Genomic DNA, 22,854 nt, shown 5'->3' with positions numbered 1-22,854 from the left:
CTTTCGATGTGTTTTTCACACTAACGTATGTTCTGTTTGATGCTGCTGTTGATTAAACTACCGCCTACTTCCGTCCCCCTTTGGGAAACTGTAGTGAGCTGAATAAACTTTGTCTTTGGTCTTCATTGCTTGAACGAGTTTTGTCTTGCCCTTGCCCCCTCTTTGAACATTTTATGTGTCAAAAGGTCCTATTGGGTGAATGAACCCAGTAGGTTTTCTGTGAAAAACCAAGTTGGAAAAAAAAAATAACAGTTTAACACCCCCAAAGGTTTTATTTTTTTAAAAAGTATGGCTCACTATGGTAGTATACAATATTATTTTCACACATGCATACTGGAAACCGAATTTAAAAAAATAGCTGTTGTAACATGAGACTGTAATCTAATGCGCATGTTCACTGTGCTCCCGCCTGCTCCAGAGTCTCCTGACATCCCCCCGGTTCCAGGTCTCATGGCCCTACTAGAGGGAAGAGCTTGCAAATTTTGGGTTTTTCTCTACAATTCAGTCTTCAGCAACTTGAGTGCTTTCTTCATGTTGTCGAGAACTAAATGGACAAAAAAGTTACAAGAGTCAAGGCGTGGCCAAAAATTATATTAATAGATATAGTAAGCCCCCAAACTTGGGTATTCTATTTTTTGTTTAATGGGGTACCATTGTGATGTAAGGTAAGAAATCGGTCATCTCATTGTAATTTTTTTCTAAAATGTGAAGTGGCTTTTATTACAATCCAGTTCTCTTATAGTATTTATTAAATGCCTTTTCTACATGATACTATGATATTACCTGTGCAGGATACCTGCTTGAAGGAGTCCAAAGTCTTATTAAGATGTGTGCTCTTATCTTGAGAATGGTGAGTTCTTGGGATGTGCTTCCCCTGGTTCTCCTAGCACCCACTGAAGGCATTGCTAATGGACCATGAAAATCTTTCAAAATCCTTTCCAAAAGTGATGAGAATTTGTATGTGCCGCCCAATGAGAATTTCTGTGATGATGAAAAATACTCAGTGCGTTTGCATGGAGTACTTGAAATGTGATTAGTGCGACTGAGGAACTGGATCTTAAATGATGAGGAATTTAAATTTACTCTTCAACAGCTACCTGTGGCTAAAAGCTAACATTAGGTAGTGAGTGCTGCCCTAGGCAGCCACGACTCACTGGGCAGAGTTGGTTCGTAGGACAAAACCTAATTTTCTTCCCAGAAGGACTAATTAAATGTCACAAGTTGGTACAGTCTCTCCTTGAGGTACCTCATCTTCCTTGAGTCAGTCTGTCTCTCTCTGGGGAAGTGAATCTCCTGGCAACTGTTTGGAGCCATCTTTCCTCCTGATTTTTAAAACTGAACTTGAATTGCAGGTCAACAAGCTGAATTATTTCACTCATTATTTGGAACAAAATATTTAACAAAGCATGCAGATTACTGCAACTCTTGTACTCAATTCTCTGATACAAGGAGTTGTACGCTAGCGTGCCTGAGAGAAAGACCTGAAAAGCAGATAATATGGTCACAGAATCTATATCGGATTTAAACTATTCTACTGCAGTTAACATTTTTTGAAGGAATGAGATCAAAGTAGTGACTACGTAGTCAAACTGATTCTCTAGGCTCCCTGAGCAGCAGTCCCTGCATCCGCCATAGTCACGTGGCCTCTCCTCCCGCACCTTCGCCATGGAGATGCTCAGGAACATAGGGATAAGCAGAGATGTCCAGGTAGCACTTACGCAGAGCTACGTCCGAAGGTTCATATGCATAGAGACGATTCGAATATCTTCCCGTGATGTCGGCTCTGACCGTCAGAGATGGGTCTACAAAGGAAGGGCAAAAGGGGATGATGCAGTATTGTGTTTGCACTAGCGCTATTGCGGGACAAAGCCCACGCACTTGCCCGTCTCCTATGAAAGGAGCACAGCTGAGTCCCGCCGACCCGCTCTGCCCCAGCCTCCGGTCAGCATCCCCAGCAGCCAGGCATCAGGCCCCGGGCCGGACTGGGAGCCATCAGCAGCTGTGCTCAATATTTGTGCAAAAGCTTCTCAACCCTGCTGTCCTACAGAGAGCAACCTGAAAACAGGATAATGCGTGTTGGGCTGGTCTTTTTGCGGGGATGAAAACATTGGCATACTTTACTGTGGGGTTATTTTAAACTTCTGAAATGATTATGTTGTGATTGAAATGTGTTGCTACCAAGAGGAGCTTAATTAGAAACCCACATCCAATACCATCTCTCTCTCTCTCTCTCTCTTATCTATCTATCATCTATCTATCTATATTTTAATGAGTAAAAGAAGGTAAGCCCTAACAGCAGCAAAGGCCAAATAACCATGTAGTACCCCTCTCTATTTTCTACTTATTTAAAAAATAGATTTATGAGTCATCCCTGTGCATTGTTTACATCTATTTTTTCATGTTTCATATTAACTTGAAATTATCAATGAGACAGAAAGGTATCTTTAAAATAAGGCACATCCAAAAGGGAGGTAGCAGTGGGATGCACCGGGGCCTAGAGACCTTTCCTTGATAATGGTGACTGAGGAGCCTAAGGTATACGTCCTGAAATCTAGGTGCAGCGGACACGGGAGAAGCACCTGAACATTTGCAACATCTGTCTCCAGTATTTGAATGGACGGGCTCTGTCATTTCAGAATACTGGACTAGGACCCACGTAATGACAAGAAGCAGACACTCTTTTGTTCAGCAAAGACTTAAGACCTGGTACTGCGTGGTGCAGGGGATGCAAACACCTGGTCTGATCTTGGTAATAAATGAACATAAAGGCTTTTAGCCACCCAGCCATTAGCTCAGAACCCTGGCTGCACCATGGAATCCTCTGGAGAGCTTAAAAAAATACGGTGCCTGCTTCCCACCCCCAGACATTCTGTTTAATTGGTTTGAGGTGTGGCTCAGGCAGCTTGTTTGTAAAACTCTTCCAGGTGATTCTAATGTGCAGGCACGTGGAGAACTACTGAGCTGCCTCAGAGCGGGAGTTGGTTCTTAGGGACTGAAGGGACCGAACGAACATGGGTTAAAGAATCCTGGGAACAGAATTCACGCACGAGGTAAGACTGGGAGACCTATCAAATCTCTTTGAATTTCAAGGGTTCTAAATTTCCTAAATCCTATCTGCATCAAATCTAGAAAGCTCTAGTTCAGCTTTCCTCCTTTCTCTCTTCATGTTTTCTCTCCCTTCTTTTGTACATTTAATATGAACTTGGAGGCATTACATAGGTGAGCTACTTGATGAGAGGGAGCTCTTTTTATGTGATGAATTTAATCCTGGGCTGTCTTTACATCACGATTTTGATCAGAGCCAAACTCAATTCATTTGTTCAGTTATCTAAGAACTATTTATTGTGGTCATGCTGAAAATATTACAGTGGTGAGCGGAGACAGATACAGTCCCTGCCACACGGAGCTTGTAGTCCCCTGGGGGAAAATATTTATTAAACAATTACTTAATGATTATAAAATTATAATGGAGGAAAATATGGCCATTGAAAGTAACATGGTGCCACAAAAACACACGTTTGTGGGGCTGTGGCTGGTCCGTGAAAGGCGGTGGTGTCTGGGGAGCCAACTAAGTGGCTTGTCGTTGCAGACAGGAAGAGGAAAAGCTCTCCAGCAGCGGGGACAGCATGTGAAACATCCCAGGGCAGGAAGGGGCATGGCGACTCCAAGGTTTTTGAACTAATATGCTTAACTTTCCTAAAATAATTATCGCCAAAGCCAGAAAGAAATATCCAACACACAAATTGATAGTTTGCCTGATTAAAAATAAGTGTTTACAGGCCTGATGTTCAGGGATGGACAAAAAAGTAGGTTTACAGTAGTGAGTACGTGGAATAGAATTGTATTATTATTTATTAGTGATTGTACTATTTATTATTGTTATTAACCTACTTCTGCCCACCTCTGTGTTTAGGACAGTGATCAATATGTTTAATCAGTTAACAGGGTGCTTCCTTCTAAGATGTATGTGTGGCAGAAGATGAAAGATTAACATTAGCATAGGAAAAAAATGGCATCTGTGGAAATAGCTGGAAGCTCACGTTTTCCTAATGAAAATATCTTGTGAAACTCCAGAGACTGTCAAACCACTCACTACGGCCTCGGTGGAGTGACCGATGAGGGTCAGTGTGAGGGGGGGCAGAGGAGGGGCCATGGTCGCGCTTGTGTCATCATCCGAATGTGTTTCATGCCCCTGTCACAGCTACTTACCAACAAACATAATCCTGGGGACATATTGGCCGTCAGGAGAGAGGTGCTTGTCTGTCGTTTCATACTAAGATTTAAAAAGAACAGCGTTTAGTTTGTTTACTCTTTAATTATTTTCAAACTTGTTACTACAAAAATGTATCCATTATTGGGCTACACATCTCAAGATCCTGTAAGGTACATCACTCCCACAAAGAGTGATAATAAAAAATATAGAGATAAGTTATATGCATGAAATAATAAGTTAGTGCAAAATGTGAGGCAGAACAGGAGGTAAAGAGCTGAATGTATGTGATAAAGGGCAAAAAAGTTCATGGAGAATTCAAAAAGAGTTATTGTGTTTGGCAAAACATCTTTTAAGAGGTAGGAGGAAGTAGATTAATGAAAAAAGCAGAAGTCACTTTTGAAGAAAGTCACTTCTGTAGAAAGAAACACAGGGTTATCTTGAGTTTTCATCTATTCGTTTATCAAACTTTTATTTAGATTTTTTTTTATTTAGCAATACACAACACTTAGCTCTCACAGATGCACACTCCATTGGGAGCTACAGGCAGTGAGATGGATACTGGGGACCCAGTGGCTGAAATGTTGTTATGATGGAGGATACACAGATGCCATGGGTGTCCAGAGCAGGACACTTAACCCCATATGCAAGTTCTACTTGGACTCCATGAAGTGGATAAGGAAGAATCTTGAAAAAAACGAAAGAAGTCGGTTACATGGAAGAGGAGGTCATTCCAGGCAGAGGGGACATTGTGCATGGTAGAGGAAGTGCAGAGCACTTTCTGACATGACCAAGTGCTTGGACAAGGCTGAAATAGAGGGGACACGGGAGATGGTGGGGAGAGAAGCTGCTGGAGACCTGCTTCAGGGGCCAGCTCGCAGTGGCGGGATCTGAGAGGAGGCACCGTGGTCCCAGTTGGTCTTCGAAGTGGCCACGCTGCTGGCAGGGGGAATTAGATGGACTTTATCTTGCGGGCATGGAGCCATTCAGTAATGGTGCAGTAAACTGAGCGAAGTGAACGCGTCCTACACTACAGTGACGACCCTCAGTTCACAGGGAAGTGACCAATAACAAAAGTAGTTGTAAGTTAGAACCACAGGTCTTGACTGCAAGAGCTGCGTAGCGGAGTCGATCTACAATAACACTCTGGATGAAATAGGGAACAGAGAAAGAAGTGCAGTTTGAAAAGCCCGGACCAAGCTGAGAAATGCAGTTGAACAGTTGAGTTTAAGTTAATTACAGGATACCTGGAACATGGTTGTATACACCAGTTGGAAATTGTGGCATGTTTGGGTAAGATGTGGGAATTATCAGTGTGTGGGCATTGACTAAAGACAGATAAAGATGCGGTTCTCCATAGAGAATATACAATACGAAAATAAGAGAGGAGGTTACATAGAGATTCACCAAGTCACTTAATATTTCGGGATAGGGAGAAGAAGAGCACTGAGGAAGAACTACTGCTGTGGATGCTCTCTGAGGAACCAACCTATCAACCTATGAAGAGAATGAGAGGGAGAGACCCGGGTTGAGGGTTGATGGAGGGAGGCAGAAAGCTTCAAACAGCATCAGAAGGGGTGGTGATGGGAAGTCAGTGGGAAGGCAGGAGGCTAAAGCACAGTGGTGAGATTCGATGTGGTCAACCAGAGAGCTGTCTCTTCCAGGGAGAGAGGAGGTAAGACTAAGAATGGGGGTGGGGCAGCCAGGAAGGACTGCAGAAAGGGACACGGGAGGTAATATGCCAAGTACAAAACCCTTCCAATTATTACAGCAACAGAGAAACTCCTAAGCACAGGAGAGTGCTTTTCAGGCACTCTAAAGTTATCCATTGTAAATAAAAACATAACAGGAAAGGTAGATTCTTAATAAAATAAAGTGCCACTCTTCTCTGTCTCTGAGATGAGTGTTTGGAACAGACCCGGCTCACCCTCTACGTGATTAAGAGGTATAGGAAAAACTGACTCATCCCTGTGGAGTAATGAGCCCAGGAGAAGTGTCAGAGATGAAGGAAAAAGGCAACTTACAACCAGATTGAGGAGGACAAACTGCTCTGCCAGTTTCTGGATTTCTTTATTTTCGGCAAACGCTTTCTTTAAAGCTAGGATATAAAGAAAAATCATTAAGTATCCCTCTCGGCACCAGTTAAAACCATTGTTCTCTGTTACATTTTAAGTGGAACCGTATTTTCAACACAATGTTCAACCTTGCCCTTTCAGCAAATGCTCAGTGTGGTAGTATCTAGGCTATTGGCTACTTTTGCTTCTTGCCATTCACTCATTCATTCATCCACCATCCATCCATTCAGTTATGTTTCTCGGCCTATAATTACTGAGTGGGTACTCTATGTAGGCACTGTTTTATGCCCTGGAAATAGAACAGTGAATAACAAGTAATGTGCTTCCTTCACGGAGCTCAGAGGCCTGTGTAGGAGCAGTTCCTAAGTAAGTAAGCCAATACATGTCTGATAACTTCAGCTGGAGATATATACTTTGAAGAAAAATAAGCCAAGCAAGAGGTTTAACAGCTATAGAGTGGTCGGGTTAGATCTCCCCAAGGAGGCAGCATTGCAGTGAGAGAGCGACCCATTCAAGGATTGTGGGAGTATGTTACACTAGGTGGCTGGGACTCTAAGGGCCACAGTCCCAAGGCAGATGTTTGAGGCAAAGTGCAAAGGCCAGGCCCAAAGGAGTAGGCAGGAAACAAGAGGATAGTGATAAGAAAGGGGCCAGAGGCCAGATTGTGTCCTGCCTTGTAGGCCATGGTCAAGATCCGGATTTAACTTTACCTGTGAGTAGAAGCCACAAGAGCACATGGCTGATAGGATCTGATTTATGTTTGACAGCTTTATTCGGGCTTCTGTATGGGGAACGGATTATAGGGGGACCAGGTAGGTGGCTGTTAACAGTATTCTAGATCCCGGTTTGGACCCGGGCAGCAGCAGTGAGACAACAGGATCTGGCTGGGTTTGGGCAGGGCCTACATAATATATGGAGGCCCGGGCAACATAAGACTATGGGGCCCCTTGCTCAAAAATTATGCAGAGTTTGAAGACAGTGGCTATAGAACTGTAAAGCAAGCATGCGGACTTTCTAAGCTCTGGGCCCAGTGCACAGCCCAGGTTGCATGCCCCGAAGCTGGCACTGGCTTTAGCATGTATTTGGGAGGCAAAGCCAATGTTCTTTGCAGATATATTGGATGTGGGATTAAAAAGAAGGATGTCAAGGATGAATCCTAGAGCTTGTTTTTTCAAAATATGCATGAGTGGTTAACATGGCACTATTTGAAGTTACTTTACATATCTTTTTACTACATGAAATATTTTTTATTCAACAGTGCTAGTTGCTAAGGGTATCAAGATGAGTAACCCAAACCTTGGCCCTTAAGCTAAAAGCCTACAAAGGAAATGATGTGAAAGAATAAATTACCTTGACTGTGTGGGCATTCGTCCAAGTGATGAATAATCATCAAGGGTTTGTTGCTTTAAAAGAAAAAGGGAGATAGGATCATTTTTACTGAGTAGGATTTCCTGTATAGGTAGTACCACTAGATGGTGCTCTTGAGAGCTTTGAGATTGCTGCGTAACCATCATCTTTACCTTGTCTTGGATTTGTATAAAGCTTCTTCATATGTCTGAGTCCAGATGAGTTGGTCACCCCAACCTAGGACAGAATGAACCGGTATGTTTAAAGCTGTTTAATTTCAGGCCCAAAACTGTTGAAAATCAGTGATAGTGCCTGGGATACACACTTGATATTAAAGAAGAAAATCCTCTAGAGAAAGTAGAAATAATGATACATTTTGATAAATCTAGAAAGAACACACACAAAAAATCTGTTTGGCACCTAAGTCTCAGCTTCCCAATGAAGCAGCATTGGAAGCTGCCACGAAGCTCACTCCTACCTCTGGAGAGGGTCTGGGGCAGTTTGGGTGGGGGGACCTTCGTGTCCTTCTTAGCTCCGGGTTTGACTGTGGTGTCTTTGGCCAGAGTGTAGGAGAGGGCCACAAGGAGTAAGAACGTTGACACTGAAATCTTCTCCATGGCAAGTCTGAAAATGGAAAACAAATAGGCAAAAAGTCGGTAACACAAATGGGAATAGCAGTCTTCGAAATCTTCAGACTGTGGATTACAACAGCAACAGGAAGTGAGGCATAGCTGAGATTGGAAACATGCAATTGGAGTGAAAAAAAAAACGACCTTCCACTGAATTTCCTAAGAATACATACTGTGAATAACTTCTTTTTGTTTGTTTGTTTCTTTCTTTCTATCTCCATACAGATATAAATATACTGACGTAGATCTCCATAGAAATCTACAGTACAGGTATAGAAGGTATATATACTCTTATAGCTAAAGGAATCTACACTTAAATTTTATATTTCAAACATTTAGTACTGAAAGGTACCTTATCAGTTACCTCATCTTTTCCTACTTCCCTAAATGCCTCATTTTGTAGATGGAGAATCTGAATTCAGAGAGATGAAGGTTTATGAGATCGTGGCCGAACGGAGGCTCCTGGATCTCATCCCTCGGTCGCTCTGGCTCCCGTTTTCCCATGCTGAAACAGTTACCCTCATCTTACAAACTTCTTTAGACATTGCCACTGAAGTATAAGATCTGAGTAAATCAATTCCTTATTGAAAATCTGTCAACTTTGTCACTTAACTGAAAATTTGCACCCACACAACTCTTTCCCCAGTGCAATGTTTATTCAAAATCTAAATGTAGTTCTGAATTGACTGAAATATACTGGTGCAAGTTCCTGCTACTGAAACAACTCTGACTGGCGCAATGGGTCTGCATAGGCAGGTGGTCGTGGGCATGCAACTGTGTGCACGGAAGTATTCTATGGCACTCGGAACGCAGAGAAAGCCACACCCCATGGGTGTGTCTCTGTTAGGGTTTTTTTTTGTCTTTTCCAGTACTCCATAGTTAATTCTTAGGGAGTTAACACTGCTATGAAGCAGGTGCCAGTGGACAGGAGAGTGAGTGACAAGAGAAGGTCTGGAAGGAGTGAGGGAGAGAGCGAGCCAGCAAAGGGAGCTGCACTAACAAATCCCTGCCGTAATCCAGGGACCATAACATGCAAAGCTGGAGACTTGGGATTTTAATAAAGCCAAAGACTGAAATTGCTTCAAAAGAAATATCCACTTCTAATACCTGTATTGGTGTAGGTTTGGAATTAAATTGAATACACTACAAAAAAAAAGCAGGATGGATTCTCAAGGCTTAGGACTTTCAAGAGGGAAAGCTTTTTACGTTCTGATAGCTTAAGTGGGAACCTTTGCTAATTAAAAGAAAAGTGTTGCTAAATCACCACATCCAGATGATACCTGAAACTGGCCAATTATTGTGCAAGTAGTAGCATGTGACCACAAAATGTCCTACACAAAAAGACATAAACGGAAAGCAAGGATACATTTTCTTACTTGCTACACTGACAAGGATGTGGAAGTGCCAATAACAACGGACGTATCCCAGCGTTCTGCAGAAACAACTCCAATGTACTACAAGTCAACAATTCCCAGCCCTGTTAGTACAAAGGCTTATTTTTAAGATTTAAAAATACCAACTTTTATATGAGCATAAATGTACTTTTTGAATATTTGCTGATTTAGAAACATCACGGCAAATAGCTACTTAGAGTTTATGAGCATTTGATTTTGTATTTTATGTGGACCAACAGCATCTATGTACATCAAGAAGACAGTCGTAAACTGATGATGAACCATTTTACCTATTTAGCCCATTGACAGTTCTGGCTGTTCAAGTGGCCCTGAGGAGCCCTTGCGAGAGCTCCTCAGCTTACAGGTTGGAACTATGGATATATTTACACATGTTTTATGGCAGGTTGCCTCCATTTCGCCTAATAAAACTCCTGCTGTACAAACATCCTGCTGTGGGCTGACTCTCTGAGATTCTCTCTATTGAGCTGTCATCATACGAATAGACTCTGCTCTGCAAACTTCCTGCAGACACCATCTCAAAACAGAGGGCTAACTGTGGGAGCCAGAGACTGCTTGGACACACACACACACACATGCAATGAAACCAGCTCTTTTTCTTGTCCACTCTATCTCAGTCTTCTTATGTTTAGCAAGGAATAAAGTTGCAGGAGGTTTTGGTGTCCCTCCTCGTAAATGCTTCAGGAAAGCACCCAGATTTCTCTTACATCTGATCCCGGGAATATAAAGATGCAACAGGAATCTCTTTACACCAGACAAAGAGAACTGGTTTTCTATTTGCAATAAAATTCTGAATTGCAATTGCCAGTGGGCAAATCGGAGCTGAGGTGTCCCAGAGCTGCAGGCCTTGGCTTTAGGCAGTGGGAGAGAAGCAGAGCATTAGATGGTGCACAGTGCACCATGACAGAAGACTCTGAGCCTATCCCACACTTGAAAACACCTAGAGTTTACTCACTGTCAAACCTCCTGATTTTTAAGGGAGAAGGCATTACCTTGAACCAGCCCAGGAACATAGCGCTCTGCCACCTCAGGCCAAAGAAAGGCCCCCGTCACCCTTTGGTGAAAATTCCACTGACTCCCTCTCCAAATCCTATTTCATTGCACTTGAAACTAGCTTTCACACAGTAATCAGAGGCCCGAACTTACTCTAGTGAGTGCCCTTCCGACAAACACTATTATCAGGAGTCTTACCTGGTTTTCCCCACCCACCTGTCTGTGGAGCCAGGTGGCCTTGATGTGTCCACACTTCCTAGTGTTGCTAGCTCAGCCCAGCCTCTATTTATGCACCAGAGCACAACTCAATCCCACCCACTAGTCTTGGATTTACGTGCTGCAAACTCAGAAAGGAACTTTCCTTTTCCCAAGTGATTGCTTGTCTTTCCTGGGCTGAAAAGTTCCTTCTTTTAAAAAATAATATTGCAAAGGGTATGCTGTTTCAGTATGCATGTTTTTAACTGTTTGTGAAACTACATTGTTAAGGGATTTGGAGAAGATGGGCAGAGTGCCAAATCCAGGTAAGCTTTAAATGAAGACGTTTGATTTGCCTGAAGGCTGATTTGTCTTTCTGTGATTGGATGGAGTGTGTGGTTTGTAGATTTTTTTTCTCCCCCTTGGGCAGACTGCCTTTACTTAGTTAAAAAGCACACAAGAGATGATTCACAACTCTGACCCCTCCAGTCTTATAAATTGCCATCCTGTTATGGTGCAAATTACTTCCCATGATGTACCCCTCTCTTCCTGGCAAACAAAATGTGCATTCATTATAGATAGGTACCACATGCAAATCAAGCACTCAACTAATATTTCAAAACTGAGGAAGTTATTGAAAAAAGATGCCCTAACACTATGAGTTTTTAATAATTAGCTTGCTTTTGAATATATGCAGCAACTTCCCTCCAAAGAGTTCAAAGGTACTTCACAGTTACTCTCATTCATTCGATGGCGAACTTCCCTTCCAGGCAGGCAGGGAGCCGTTTGCACCACTTCTCAGACCCGGCAACTGAGGTCTGCAACTACTTTTTTTTCCAATCCAGATTATGCAATTATTCCCTAAAGATTTTAAGCCTACATTCAGATTATCTGTAAAAAAAAAAATTAGTCTTGTGTTTGTTCATGAAGCAATGTGCAATTCTTAAAAGCTCAGAATGCAGAAATCTTTAAAAACAGAAATTAGGTCATGGGATGCAAGCCCTAGAAACACTACTTTTTAAAGTGAGTTAAGTTCATGGTATTTCAAATCACTTTTAAATATGTATATTTTTTGATAGCGATGTCTCTGGGCAAAACAGTACGTGATTCCCAAAGTACTGAATTTTCTTTCAGTTCTAAATGAGCTTACAGAGACAATTTCTTTAGGAGTTTGGAATCCATGACTTAAGCTAAATTTTTAAAGCTGCGAAGACATTTAGATAGACCTTTAGTCCAATCAACCCTTAGAATATCTAATTCAACCCCCCTTATTTTGCAGTTGAAAAAAACATAGGTGTTTACAAAATGAATAACTCTGAAGGTCCCACTACTGGTTTAGGGCGCTCTGGGACCGAAGCCCAGATGTCCCGTCGCCCAGCCCCTGCTGAGAGTGGAAAGTCGGCAGGACTTGGGGACATGAGCTTCCAGTCTGAGTCCTGTGTCCTGGTGCTGGCTCACTGGGTGATCTCAGAGACATCACTGAACGTCTTCGAAGGGTCCGTTGCCCTAGCTATAAAACAGGGAAAATATTCCCAGAAATGATTGTTCCGAGCATTAAATGAGATTTTAATGAGTTAAGAAATGGAAAGGTACTTGGTGTGTTAATTAGTGGGCTAGGTCTTCTGTAACAAAGTACCACAGACTGAATAGGTTAGACAACAAATTTTCTCACAATGCTGGAAGCTAGACGTTTGAGACCAAGGTGTCTGCAAGTTCAGTTTCTTCTGGAGCCCCTCTCCTTTGCTTCTACTGAGCAGATTCCATCTTCTCTCTCTGTCTTCACGTGCTCTTCCTCTACACTCATCCGTTTCCTAATTTCCTCTTCTCATGAGGATACCAGTCGTCTTGGATTAGGGCCCATCGTAAAGCTTTATTTTCACTTAACTACCTTGCTAAAGACTCTGTCTCCAAATAGAGTCGTAGTCTATGATACTCAAGGTTAGGATTTCAACACGTGAATTTCGGAGGGACACAACTCAACCTATAGCACTTGGTAATTAGAAACATCTCGGGCTTATTATAATTAATTATAATGATGTTATAATTTTCTGCTGTATTCCTGTGACTACTCTCCTGTCAGTAAAAACCCAGTATTTGTCTTAGTGGCTGAGGTATGGCAGGGAGGAAGTAATGATTACAACGTAACCTCCATGCACCATGCTGACTGTGGATCCTTAACACCCAGAACTGTCTCCGTGTGAAGCCACTGGGGTGTTGTAGATGGTACAGGTTTTTCCTGTATTTTATTAAACATCAATACTTTTAACAGTGATGTCATATGATCAGTCTTTGGGATTTGCCTGCTATTGTAAAAATCTGTCTTTATTGAATAACTATTTTTGATTATTTTTTCCCCTGAGCAGGAATTGAAAATCTGCTAGATAAAATGATGTTCAGTGGTGAAGCTAAGCATAGTCCTAACGACCCTGACAACAAACAGCCTAGTTAAGTGGATGCTGTGTCTCTGTGTTTTCTATGTTTGTGCCACTGTCAATGAAGAGGCTTTTATTCAAGCACATGTTAAAGTAGGTTATTTTCTATTTTTGAATACAATTAGGAGACGTATAGTCATAAGAACTTGCAAATGTTACTAAATATTATTTTTGTACTTACTTCTTTTTTCAGCGAATATCCATTGAGCCTATTTATGTAGCAACTATTACACTAGGCATTAAAGATGCAATGATGAAAGAGACAGTCAGTTACTGAGGCAGCCAGACACATTCAGAGATAATTTCAGCTCAGGGCGGTAAGCCATGCCTTGGGAAGATACAGAGAACTTGAAGACAGTGTTCCTGCCCTGAGGTTACGTACAAGCTGATAGAAGAATTAAGATAGAACCATACTAAAAATGAATGATTCTCATGAGGAGAGCGTGCCATAAAGGCCAGGTCAGTGGTATAGACATGCAGAGGAGCTGGAGATAGATGCCCACTAGGATGCTCAAGTTGGTAGTAGAAAGCAAGATTTTTGGATGGAGACCGTGATTTAGAATTTGCAAAACATTTTTATTGGATATTTGGTGGGATTGGCTGAGCTGTGGTGGGAGCCATCTGAGTGATTTATAAATATGATTGGAAAAGCATTTGGGGGCTTTTGGCCTGGGGCCTTTAATGTCATTCTAAGAAGTCAAGACTTCAGTCTCAAGGAAGTGTTGTCTGGTGGCTAAGAGGGCAAGGGATAGATTCAGACCGGTTTCAGTTTACATCGAGCTTTGTGACTATTCTATACTCTCCTAACCTCCTCAGACTTCCCTCCCTGTGATGTGCTTGTCTCGCTTGTAAAGTGGGGATAGTAAGACCTACTGTATAGGACTTAGGGAAGATTACATAAGATAACAGAGGTGGAGTGCTTAGAATGGTGTGCAGCGCTAAAAAATATTAGTTGTTATTACAGAATGTGTCATTGGCTTCTCTGTGTTATAATTGTTTAGGCCTCAGTCTGTTGATTAACTAATACTAAGTCTGTTAACTCCATGAGAACAGAATCATTGATTCCTCTCTGCATATAACCTATTGTAAGGCTTAAACTTTCAATACATATTCTTGAAAAAAATTAGTTTGTCATCATAACAACCTCCAGACATCATTATTTTCTTTTAAAAATAAGGAAATAAACTCAAATGTTTGGACATAATTGGCCCAGAGACACAAAACTGTTAAGAGTAGAGAGAGGACCTGAAATCTTTCATAATTGCTGATAATTCAGAATTCCTTCCAGTCTACCAACCTGCTCACTGATGTTAAGAAGTAAAGACATAAACCTGTAAGCAAAGGTTAACCTCACAAAACTGAATAATGATAAGCCTTATTAAGAGAAAAATCAGAATAGCTTCTTAAGTACTCAAGGACTTTGCCACTAAAAGAGCATTTTCAAAAACAAACCATCAAAGTACTTAAAACTCAAGACCAAAATATAAAAATAAAAAACCCAATTAAAAAATGGGCAAAGGACCTGAAGAGACACTTCTCCAAAGAGGACATACAGGTGGCTCATAGACATATGAAAAGATGCTCTATATCACTAATCATCAGAGAAATGCAAATAACCACAATGAGATACCATCTCACACTTGTCAGAATGGCTATCATCAATAAATCAGTAAACAAGTGCTGGTGAGGATGTGGAGAAAGGGGAACCCTTTTGCACTGTCGATGGGAATGCAGACTGGTGCAGCCACTGTGGAAAGCAGTATGGAGATACTTCCAAAAATTAAAAAAGGATCTGCCTTTTGAACCACCAATCTCACTTCCAGGAATATATCCAGAGGAACCCAAAACACTAATTCAAAAGAACATAAGCATCCTTATGTTCATTGCAGAGTCATTTACAATCACCAAGATATGGAAGCAGCTCAAGTGTCCATCAATAGATGAGTGGATAGAACTACTATGGGACATTTACACAATGGAATAGTACTGTAAAAAAGAAGAAAATTTTATTCTTTGCAACAGTGTGGATGAACATGGAGAATATTATGCTAAGTGAAATAAGGCAGTCAGGGAAAGACAAATACCATATGATTTCACTCATGTGGAATCAAATGAATGAACTGAACTAACAAGCAAAACAGAGGCAGACTCATGGACAGAGAGCAGATGACAGCTAGTTAGGGGTGGGGGTAGGAGGTAGATGGATTGAACAATAAGGAAAAAAGACTCTTAGACATGGACAACAGTGTGGTGATTTCTAGGGGGAGCGAGGTACAAGGGGACTAAATGGTAATGGAAAAAATACAATAAAGATTACATAAAAAGACAAAACAAAACAAAATAAAACAAAAACATTCCATCAGCCCTTCATATCTGGAAGTTCTATATCCATGGATTCAACCAACCACAGGTGGAAAATATTTGAAAAAAAAAGGTTACATTTTTGTTGCTGATATGTACTATGTAGTTAGACCTGTGATAATTGTGTCTGTACTGAACATGTACAGACATTTTTTGTTTTGTCATCATTCACTAAACAATACAACTACTTTCATGGCATTTACATTGTATTTGGTATTATACAAACCTAGAGATGATTTAAAGTACACGGGAGGATATACCTAGGTTATATGTGAATGCCATGCCCCCTTTATATACAGGACTTGACCACCCTTGGGTTTTATTACTCACAGGGGTCCTGGAACCAACCCCTGCAGGCACTGAGGAATGACTAAGTATCTACCTGCAAACCAAGTTGCTGAGTAGATAAGCCCCCTCTAACTCTGACTTAGAGAAATAAACAGATAGTATCAGTGTCTGACACAGAGGGAGATGTGCTTGCCAGTGAGTGTATCTTAACATCCGATGGGGGCTTTGGTGAACAACAGTGATTGGTTCCCACTGCTTGGAGTTTAATTCTTATTCATTGTATTAAAGGCAAACTGCAAAACCTAATTCTCCTATATACACAACTTTGAGTTTAAGAAGATATGAATTTTGTATAAAATATACAAAAATATTTTGCTTTTGAAGATAGTAAACTAGTACAAAACTGAAAATATTTTTTAACTTGTTTCTTTTTATTGTTTGTACTGTGGTAAGAACAGATAACACGAGATTTACCCTCTTAACAAATCTTGAAGTGTACAGGACGGTATTGTACGCAAAGTCGTTGTACATAAGATCTCTACAACTTGTTTTTTGATGTTTAATTAGAATAAATTTCAATAGAATGAATTTACCTAAATTAAAAGGATTTCAACAGATTAAATTCAATCAGTTAAAAAGCCCCTTTGTGGACTTTGGTAATAAAATTCCCTTAAATATTTCAAACTACATTTATAGGTTTAATACCAATATATCTAATTCTGTGGAACGTTTTGAATGCTCAAGAGGGCAGATTTACAAATTTCATTAGCAGCACCTTTCTAAGCACAATAGCAATTCTTATAAGTATCATAAATAATAATTACTGAATAGTGATTTGAGTTCTATTGTTCATATAAATACTGCTTACAAACCATGAAAAATAGTATACTTTTCAAGTTAAAATCCAGTTATAGTCACATTTTTAAGTAGAGTCACAGACTAATACTCAGATTCTCTAAAATTTAAGCTCCTCTTACATCTTACAAACACATGACAGTTATTCCAATATTTAAAAATCTTCTTGTTCAACTTTACATAGAAGTCTTAACATTATGAATTTGAGTAACTTCATCCATTTACTCCTAGTTTGGGGCTGTGATGTGGGTCAAAGGCTGTGACCTTGTCATTGGTATATTCTATTAAAAGTTGTATAATTAGATCCATTTCTCAAGGGACAGTGTAGATCAGAAGGCTCAGCTGCAAACCTTGGTGATGTGCATTCATTTAGGAAAAGGAAGAATAGAAGTGCTTGTAAAGCACAGAAAGATTCATGGATTCATGAAAGATTCATGGCCAGTGGCATGCTCTGAGTCCAAGTTCAGTGGGAACTGCAAAGCACAGGGTAACAACCAGCATCATCAAGTGCAGGGGCCAGAGTCTAGGACTGGAGAGCACTCTTAGGCTTCAAAGCTTTGGGATGGTTTCCAAAAGCTGTCTGATGTGTACCAGACACTTGGAGAGTCCAGCTGGTTGTGTAAAAACCAATCGCCAGAAGTGAAAATTCATGAATGGCTCTCAAGTTGAAGTAATGAAAAGCCAGTTCCCTGGTACAGGAGTGTGTTACCTTCTTGGGGTGTTGATAAAGTGACTACACTTCCCATATCGCCCAGGAAATCCTCATTTTAAGTCTCTTGCTGAGCATAATAATTGAGAACATTCCATTTCATTTTCTAAAGTATTATAGTTTCAACAATAAATTATATGGTCTAGATGGTGAGCCCTATCAGTATTTTCTCCAGGAAAACCGTGCACACGTGTGCATGTGAACACACAATTTCACAATTATTTTACAGGGCTCATTTATACACTGAACCCAATCCAAGGAGCCCTCTGCAGGACCACAGACCCAGGGTAAAAATCTCTTGCTTGGGTGTTCAGACCCCTGTGCTCGGCCACTCTCAAGGAGCCCACACCTTTAGAATCCAGTATTTCAGCTCTCTGCACTTGTTTTATAGGACAATCTAATATTTCCTCCTGGCTATCAGAAATGTTGTACCTTATAGTAAGCTAAGGAATCCTGATTTCACAGCCATTCACATCTCTTGTTTCACCTGAATAAAGGCCCACATTCAGCAATCCTTTTAGATCATGGTGGAGGTAGGCCTCATAAGGAAGGAGGAATCAAAAGTAATATGAACTGTGTCGACATCCAAAGTAGTTAAGTAATTTCTCCAGGAACTTTCATGTTTTTGAAGACAAGTATTTATAAAGGACATATCAACATTCTTTTGGAATTTGGAGTGAATAACCTCATACATATTTAGAACTTCCCTTTGAAGTGACATTCTACTCATGAGTTTGGATAGGCTGCAAATAGGTGTCATTTAAAAAATGTAACTGGATCTATCCCTGGTTGGTGTGGCTCAGTGGATTGAGCACTGGCCTGTGAACCAACAGGGTCACTGGTTCCATTCCCAGTCAGGGCACATGCCTGGGTTGCGGGCCAAGGTCCCCAGTAGGGGGCACATGAGAGGCAACCACACATTGACGTCTCTCTCCCTCCCTTTCCCTATCTATAGAAATAAATAAATAAAATCTTTTTTAAAAAAGTAACTGGATCTAGTAACTCCTGTAGCCATATAGGAAAGAGGGGTTTCAGGCACGTAAGGAGACGTGTCCTTAGCGTTGGAGTCTGACTCTAGAGTCAATATTGTGACTTGACAAATACACTCCTTAGGGCGGGCCCTGAACAAGCAGAGATGCTGTCCGCCTCCTTAAGCACGCAGGTGAGTTTTTGAAACGCGTAATCCTACTTGCTGAGATAGCTTTACTTCGCCTTTAGTCCTGTGAAATTGTTCCTAATCATTCTTTTCACATTTACTCCTTTAAAAACTATTGTATCATTATTTATTAACTAGTATGAGCAGATTGTCTTGGGGTCCTGACTAGAGTTTCTTATTATTTAGGCATCTGTATACTGAAGCGGCAGGTGTTTTATAAGAGACAATGTTAAATGAATACTAGCTTCATATGTAAATAATACATACACATCAGTATTATCTTAGTAAATATAACACATAGTGTACTATACAAGTATCATGTATTATAATTCTTCAAAGTTTGTAAAGTTTTTTTAACAAGCAAAACCTCATAAAGTTTAATATTTTGAATCCACAGCAAAAAACAAATGGGCTCAAAAGGAAAGTACTATTATGCTTATAATCTTCTCACCTGTCAAGTAGTAATAAGTAACATTCCAAATAGTAATAAATAATTCAATTTTTTGCGCATTTCATTGCATATATTTCTTTGAAGATCAAGATAGTCTTTCTGTGATCTATGACTCCAAATATGCCTAGAGTATTCTTGCATGTATCTTCTGTACTAATTGAGTCTGTGACATTATTTGTCCAAATGAAATAATGGGCTTCAAAAGTCAGAGTTTGGGTCATTGGGAGGTTTTCAGAAAAACTTCTAGGGTTATTTAAAGAAATACAATAACTTATTGTTTTCACAATTATATTTTGGGGACACTTTGCCCTATCCAGTTTTTATGTTTTATCCTTAAAGTTAACTACCAGTGGAAGAATAACACGTACTTATATTCTCAGTATTCTTGTGTTTGCCTGTGTTTTCCATCTGACTCACTCTGTAATAACCTTATTCTCATAGTCCTCAGCAACAGGTCAGCCCTGAAAGCAAACGGAAAAGAAAGTTGTCTCATTTACTTACTTCCTGATTTCCTTAAGACCTCATCATCATTTGAAGAAGACTAAGTTTTCCTGTGTTTATCACATTGCATTTTTCCCTAATCTCTTCCTTTACAGGAAAAGGTCGCATTTGTTCATTATTTATAGGCTTTTAGACTGCACGATGGGGATAAATGGGTTCCAATTCAGTGAATATTTAGGATGTAACTTTAGAAGTATATCTTCATTACAGTTAAACCAGTTTTCTGTCATTCCTATTTCATATGGGGTTGCCAATTAAAAGTCTCTCAGTACAAGAAATTCTACCAGCTAATTACTATTAACATTAAACCATTTGGTGAATTTCCTGAGGCTATAAAGATGGTTTGTGAAATATTCAAATTTTTCCAGAGTACAAAATATAGACATTCTATAGGGAGATTTCCATATGGAATCTATTACATCACTGTGTTTAAAATAATAGCACTGGGCTCTGACTGGTGTGGCTCAGTGGGTTGAGTGTCATCCCACAAACCAAAAGGTCACCGGTTCGATTCCTGGTCAGGGTGCATGCCTTGGTTGTGGGTTTTGGTCCCCATTCAGGATGCATGCATGTGAGAGGCAATCAATTGATGTTTCTCACATCAATGTTTCTCTGCCTCCTTTTCTCCCTCCCATAAAAAATAAAATAAAATAATAGAATTGGGACTAGGGTAATTTTTCATTTTTTTGAGCACCAACCTATGGATAGGAAATTTTAAAAAATTTCAAGTGAACATCTTATTTATGACTTAGAGATTAATCTTATCTGATTCATTTCACTAGCCAGACACAGGCTCTTTCCACACTTCTCTTACATGGAAACCTTCATTTGCTCAGGGTGCTTTCGAAAGACATTCATGTGACGTGTCCAAAATGTGTATCATTTACAACTCGCATTAGTTTAGATAACTGGGATTAATGGTTTCCTGAAGATGGGAAAGAAAATGAGCAAAAAAAGCTGTGAAATTTATTCAAATTTCTAAAAGACTACAATTTAGTGGATTATTAATCACATTTTACATTGTGATTAATAGCTATAGCTATGACTTCTGAAGTTGTATTATGTTGCTAATTTACTGAGCACAATATTCTCAAAGGAGAATTGGCCTCTCATCTGATGTTGCATATTCTTTCTTCTTTGCAATGAATGGGTTAGTTGCCATAGTTAGACCACTTTCCTCGCAGCTCCTTTTGTCAGCTTTCATTGTGAGCTTTTCCTGCACGATTTTGTCTATTAGAGTCATTTAATTCGTTTAGTACCACTGGACTATGGAAAGTGAATAAAAGGACCTAAAGTAATTTCTTTGGGATTACTAAACTAACACATGAATTTTAATGAAGATTTTTTTCCCTACAGAATTACTCTTGTAAGTAAAATTTTACTTCTCTTGGTTTTGTAACCATTTCGAACAGCATACATTTATGAATTTTGGCAAAACTATCTCCCCTTGTTGACTAACTACATATTCTGAGCTAGGCTAAAGCAGAGACTATGTATGAAGTAATATAATACTTATGCTGGCACTTGTGATCCAAGAAAGATTAAATTAAAAAAAAAAGCTAATCCTCAAAGCATATCGTACCAGAAACAACAGTACTTCCTTTGACATCTTGTTACTCGCAAATACTACAGGTTTCATTGGAACTGAAGATCAAACTAATTCACAGTTTTTTTAAATGACAGCTTTCATAGGGAGCTTTGCACACCATTCTGAGGTTCTGATTTTGTGGTTTTGCTTCCCCCATTGCAAGGGACTCTGCAGGACCATTTCAGGTTAGGCAATAACGCAACAAAGATTTATTAAGCTCAGAAAAGGAAGTTTGCAATGCAGAAGTGGTGCCCAGGGGGCCAGTTATGTTAGCTTGTCGCCAGAATTATGATATCATGCATAAGTACAAAGAGTTATATATTTCATTTCCAACTACACGTCAGCATCAAATCTATGGCCACAAATATGCACTGACTTGTTATCTAAAGCCCAAGAAAGAAGTGGTCCTGGGATCACACCTCTACTTAGTGCTTAAGGCAAGAGAAGAAGAAATAAGACAGTGTTTTCCCCATTCAGGGGGTGTCCCCAGAAGACCCCCTGTCCCTCTCTATATTCTCAGCATCTCAGCAGCTAGACTTGCTCTCCTCAAAGCTCCTCTTCCAAGGATGCCTTTTCAGTAGGCAGAGCGCTCTGTTAACAAGAAGTTGTGAAACCAGCACAGTGTGAGGATTCCTGTGTGTTGTTTGGGTAGTACAATGCCCCTGGGGCTCTGAAAGAATGGTGCCTCCTCTTGCCAGAACTGGTGCAGAGTGCTTTTTGACATCCTTGGAAAGTTTTCCTTTTATTGAAAGTGATGGTTGCGCTTTCACCGCTCCAGTTCATGGACCTGGAATGTTCTGATCATTTTTAAATAGTTCATTTTATTTTTAGAAGTTATATTGCATTTTCTCAATGCACCTGTCTATTTTTATAGCATTCTACCTTTCTTCTTTCCTTTTAAACATTTCTCTAATAGTTTTAAGCATACTTATTTGCATTGGCAGTGCTAAACTAACCTATTGTTTTGTTTGTTGACCCTTGCTTGCGAGGAATTTTTTTTTTTTTTTTTTGCAAAGGTCTATACTTTTCATTTGTGAACTCATCGTCCCCTGGGATTATTTTTCTGCAGGACTCCAATGCGCTGGGGTATACAGACAAGTTTTTACAGAGGATTTTTAAATTTGTGTCTGGGAGGTGCCTGAGTGGTATCTCTGGTTCAGGGTCATCTCCTCTAGAAGCATAATGGAAATAGTGTAAGCTTCATCTCCACACTCACACATGGGACAGGTACAGAGTTACCCTTTTTCACAAGACCACGTTTGTTATATTTTTATTTTCTCTATCTGATCCTTCCATAAAACAAGTTGCTTTCCTTTGTTTCTTTCCATGGGGTGGAGTTTTAGCACCTCCCCTGGGGGCCCTCGCTGCAGCAGAGTCCTCAGTTCTGGCTCTCCTCCTTGCAGCACAATCACTTTGCATAAACCCACATGGTACTTCTGAAGGGTCCCGGAACTGTCAGCTGGAGATGAGTGGGGTATAAAAGCAGCCCAGTCTCTACAGCCTCCAGGTCTGAATTGATTTGTGTTCATTCATGTTCTGATGATTACTTTTTACTTGTATTTGCTCCCTGGAAAACAGAGTCCAGTGGGGTAGTATGAAGAGTGTTGTCTAAGGAGTGATTATTAAGGAGTGATTGTCGCCATGGTGACATG

At 40.3% G+C, this 22,854-nt stretch overlaps 1 protein-coding gene and 1 long non-coding RNA gene across 4 annotated transcripts in view; one reads left to right on the top strand and one right to left on the bottom strand.

Moving 5' to 3' along the window:
- Positions 1-246: 246 nt before the first annotated feature.
- Positions 247-11,035, bottom strand: AGR2 (anterior gradient 2, protein disulphide isomerase family member). Of its 3 annotated transcripts, none has more exons than XM_024577278.3 (8): positions 10,883-11,035; positions 8,111-8,256; positions 7,806-7,869; positions 7,636-7,688; positions 6,235-6,308; positions 4,210-4,273; positions 1,719-1,802; positions 247-544 (listed from the first exon to the last, which is right to left on the bottom strand). In XM_024577278.3, exons 2-8 carry the CDS (start codon positions 8,247-8,249, stop codon positions 495-497), a joined length of 528 nt encoding a protein of 175 aa, XP_024433046.1. In that variant the 5' UTR covers positions 8,250-8,256; positions 10,883-11,035; the 3' UTR covers positions 247-494. The 3 variants fall into 3 exon arrangements, with proteins under 3 accessions (XP_024433046.1, XP_024433044.1, XP_045041137.1); XM_024577276.3 differs by having other exon boundaries at positions 10,865-10,998; XM_045185202.2 differs by lacking the exon at positions 10,883-11,035 and adding an exon at positions 10,666-10,789.
- Positions 2,907-22,854, top strand: part of LOC123478369 (uncharacterized) — a 108,413-nt gene continuing 88,465 nt past the window's right edge. The window contains exon 1 of the long non-coding RNA XR_008427062.2: positions 2,907-3,050. This is a non-coding gene — a long non-coding RNA (uncharacterized lncRNA). The remainder of the gene's footprint in view (positions 3,051-22,854) is intronic.

Source organism: Desmodus rotundus, chromosome 6, assembly GCF_022682495.2.
Source record: "Desmodus rotundus isolate HL8 chromosome 6, HLdesRot8A.1, whole genome shotgun sequence".
Lineage (NCBI taxonomy): Eukaryota > Metazoa > Chordata > Mammalia > Chiroptera > Phyllostomidae > Desmodus > Desmodus rotundus.
Note: the sequence above shows the minus strand (reverse complement) of the source record. Positions and strands in the feature narration are given on the sequence as shown.